Source organism: Mus caroli, chromosome 10 (assembly GCF_900094665.2).
Source record: "Mus caroli chromosome 10, CAROLI_EIJ_v1.1, whole genome shotgun sequence".
NCBI lineage: Eukaryota > Metazoa > Chordata > Mammalia > Rodentia > Muridae > Mus > Mus caroli.
In genome coordinates this window covers 74,036,458-74,040,381 of record NC_034579.1, presented here as the reverse complement: position 1 = coordinate 74,040,381, position 3,924 = coordinate 74,036,458, and the positions used below count along the sequence as shown (strand labels likewise).

Genomic DNA, 3,924 nt, shown 5'->3' with positions numbered 1-3,924 from the left:
GTGGGGCTGGGCCACATCCCCACACTGTATGCCACTTACCTTGGTAAAGTTCCATTTGATGGCACTGGGAGGGGAGGGGGAAGGAGAAAAAAGAATGTTTACAAGTGGTACCTGCCAGGGCATGGTGGTACACAACTTTAATCCCAACATTTAGAAAATAGAGGCAAGTGGATATGAGAGTTCTAAGCCAGCCTGGTTGGACATAGTCCGTTCCAGGGAAACTGAAGCAGGAGCTCCCTCGGTGGTTAGAGGAATGCACTGCTCTTCTGGGGAATGGACTATACTCCCAGCACCCACAGCACAGGACGGCTCACTATACTCCCAGCACCCACAGCACAGGACGGCTCACTATACTCCCAGCACCCACAGCACAGGACGGCTCATGAAAAAGTCTGTTAACTCCAATTCCCAGGACTCATAGGCCATCTTCTAGCCTTGGAGGGCTTCAAGCATGCATGCATGACACAAACTTGCATGCACAGAAAACGCATACACAAAATGAAGATAATCTGGAGTGGTGGGGGCAGACAGGCCAAAGACTGTGAGCACTGGCTGCCCTTAATAGAGCGCTCAAGCTCAGCCCCCAGGCCCCACTTGGTGGCTACCAACCCACCAACCCCAGCTTTGGCAAATTCCATGCCCTCTTCTAGTCTCTGCAGTCACTGTACCTACATGGTGCACATAAAACACTCAGGCAAAACACCCATACACATAAAATACAACTAACGTCATCTTTGAGGCTCACAGGTGGTGCACACCTTTAATCCCAGCACTTTAGCAGGGCAGGCAGATCTCTAAGTTCTGGCCCAACTAGAGCTACACAATGAGACACACACACACACACACACACACACACACACACACCAAAAAAACAAGGAAAAAAAACAAAACTAAAAACTTGGCACCTGCTCCCCACCCAGGTCCAGAGTCATCTGTCCCCTCCCTCCCCCAGGGCCACTCACTTTCCCAGCATGCCCCTGCCCTTGGGCTGGACTTTCATCCATTTCCACAGTGGGTGGGCATCGTCCCCATTTACACAGATCTTGCTGTACATGTCAAACTTGACGTTGTAGCCGGCTGCAAACTCCTTGATTTCTTGATTACTTCCTGGCTCCTGCAGGAAGCAACATTTACTTGGAAGATGCACTACACTGTACACTGAGACACACACACACACTGACACAGCCCCCCCCCCCCGTGGGAGGGGCATTGTCTGGGGAACAGCCACGCACCTGCCTCCCAAACTGGTTGCAGGGGAAGGCCAGGATTCGTAAACCACACTCAGCATATCGGGCATGCAGATCGACTAGCTGAGTGTAGTTTACGTCGGTTTTGCCTCATTGCGAGGCCACGTTGGTGACGATGCACACGAAACCCCTGGGAGAGAGAAAGAGTGGGAATGAAGCCAGTCAGGAAATCCCCATTTTCAGACCAGCAATGCACACCACCCACATGACTAAAAACCCACCTGTACTTATCCAGGCAGACCATGTGCCCGTCGATGTCCTTGGCTGAGAATTCGTGCATGGAGCGCGCACAGCGCCAATCATCGCGGGATGCACACTGTAAAACAGGAAAACTGAGTGTCCTACCCCAGGTCCCCTAGGGGAGAAGAATCCGGTGCCAAGGAAAGAAAGTCCTGGGGCATTGGGTGGAGGAATCTCAAGGTTCCTTCCATTAAGTACGCCCCTTTCAGGTCGTCCTGATAAGATCTGTGGACACCCCTAGAATATGCTACCAGGGAAGAGGACGGCAGGGGTATCCCTGGCCGCACACCAAGCCCAGGAACTCGGAGCTGTTGCAGTACTGGGGAGGCTCCTGCAGCAGAGGCCCCGGGTTGAAAGGTTCGGGAATGGGCTCCATCCGGCGAGGGCGCGCCCTCCTGCGGCGGCGCGCGCGCGCTTTCCTTCGCCGAGGGCCCGGGCGTTTCCTAGGACTTTGGCGTCCAGGTCCACGGCGTCGCCGGCCTCTCGGGGATCCGCCGCGCTGTCTGCAGCGTCCCCGCTTGCGGGCGGCCGCGCGGCCCATGCCCGCCGGTCTGTGCGTCCCAAGCACAGCGCGGGGACAAAGAGCCGGTAGCCAAGGCGCCGCCGACTGTGACGCACTAGGCCGGACAGGGCGCGTGACCAGGTCAGAGCCCGCTATAGTGACCCCGACACCGGTTCCCACCGCCCAAGGACCTCCCCCGCCGAGGCCTAGCCTTGTTCAACCCCGGAGATGCCTATCAGACTCCGCTTTCCCACCTGGGTGCCCCCTTCTCTAGCTAACTGATCCCACGACCCCTGATCTCCACCCTGGATACGGTGACCGGACTCCGAACCCTGCCCCCACCCGCGATCCTCCAGGTCCCCAGTAGCCCACCATGGTGCCTGCCAGACCAGGCGCAGCCAGAGCCCCGCACAGCAGTGCTGGCTTAAGTAAGCGGCTCAGACGGCCCCAGCTCATCTCGGCGGCCGGAGCCAGCGGCTCCTCCCCTCACGCAGCCGACCAATGGACGCGCGAGGCCGAGTCTGGCTTGCCCGCCCTCGGGCACGCCCACTGACGTCTCTTATTGGTCAGATGCGCCTGCGCTGAAGACGCGAGGCCCCTGCAGCCAATGGGAAGCCTGAATGAAGGGACCGCTTGGGCGGGGCTGAGCTTACGAGTTTGTTGTTGTCAGCAACTGCGCATGCTCAGTGATGGGGACGCGGGAGAAACGGGAGCCGCGTCCACGCGGACTACGCGTTGGAGAGCTGTGGACAGTTATCCGCGAGGTTGCCTGCAGCGGAGCAGGGTGTCAGGGCGCTTTGGGGAACCTCTGGGAATAGAAAGTGTGTCAAAGTCATCCCCTTAAAGAGCCCCTTTGAGTACAGGAGTCTCCTTTTTCTACTGGAAACAGAATCTCATGAAGCCCAGGCTAGCCTTGGACTGTTTATATAGCAGAGGATGACCTTGAACCCCTGGACCCCTGGACCCTGGACTGAGTGCTGGGATCTCGGTGTCGGCCAATCCCCACATCCCTTCCATTTCTATTTTCTTTATCAGAGGTTGTCTCATGTAGCTCAGGCTAGCCTAAACTATGGAATGGCAAAAGTGTGCTGCCATGAGGTGTAGGGATGGAACCTAGAACCTGCAGCATGCGAGTGAGGGCTCTCAATCCATTGAGTCTCGAACCCCAGATGTAGCTTCTTCTTCCCCCCCCCCCAATTTTACAGTTCAGCCAGGCTTAGAACTCAGAGCAATCCCGTCTTAGACTCCTGGGTACTAGGGTGATAGGTCAATGACACCAGGCCCTATCCTGTCACCTGTAGATATTGATTCCTGTGAAGTTGATAAGAGGGCTTGGTGAGAAAGCCATTGCCATGAAAACATAGGACTACATCCTGACCGAAGCACCCACACAATCTGGTGCACAAGGATGCTCTTGTAATTCCAGAACCTGGGATTCCAAGGCTGGAGCATCCCTGCGGCTAAGTCAGGTCAACCAAGTACTCATGGTCAGAGAGAGAACCTGCCTCAAAACTAAGATGGAGATGGGCCTAGTGGCCACACTCTTCACCCCAGCCCTTGGAGCCTAAGAGGGCAGCCTGGTCTGGTAAGCAAGTTCCAGGTCAGCCAGGGCTACAGTGAACCCTGTGTCAGGAATGCAAGGTGGCAAGAGACAAATAAATAGTTACTATTGTCCTCAGAGGTCCCTGCCCACATCAAAGAAGCCACAGGTCTTGGGGGCCTAAATGAGAAGCTGAAGGCCCCACAGTTCCCCCTGCAACTTCACCTATGGCCTTGACCAGGCCCCACAGCTCTCAGCCCAGCACTGGGCCCTTTGCCCTCCCCGTGTCACAGGAGTGACTCAGGACATTCCTCAGCCCAGCTGCCGGTCCACGCCCTCGCCTGGACTCTAATCCCTTCAATCCTCTTTTTATGAACCCTGGAGTAAGCCATCCA

The 3,924-nt window shown here is 56.3% G+C and overlaps 1 protein-coding gene across 3 annotated transcripts in view; it reads right to left on the bottom strand.

Moving 5' to 3' along the window:
• The window catches only part of Gpx4 (glutathione peroxidase 4), a 4,603-nt gene extending 2,087 nt beyond the window's left edge, over positions 1 to 2,516 (bottom strand). Inside the window, exons 1-5 of one of the 3 annotated variants that reach the window (XM_021175116.2) lie at positions 2,362 to 2,516; positions 1,469 to 1,563; positions 1,233 to 1,377; positions 963 to 1,114; positions 1 to 64 (exon numbers count right to left, since the gene is read on the bottom strand). In XM_021175116.2, coding sequence (XP_021030775.1) covers positions 1 to 64; positions 963 to 1,114; positions 1,233 to 1,377; positions 1,469 to 1,563; positions 2,362 to 2,445 — 540 coding nt within the window. In that variant the 5' untranslated portion in view covers positions 2,446 to 2,516. Of the gene's footprint in view, positions 65 to 962; positions 1,115 to 1,232; positions 1,378 to 1,468; positions 1,564 to 1,776; positions 2,044 to 2,361 lie in introns of those variants that run through there. The other 2 variants (XM_021175117.2, XM_021175115.1) reach the window with 2 other exon arrangements.
• Between the last annotated feature and the right edge of the window lie 1,408 nt (positions 2,517 to 3,924).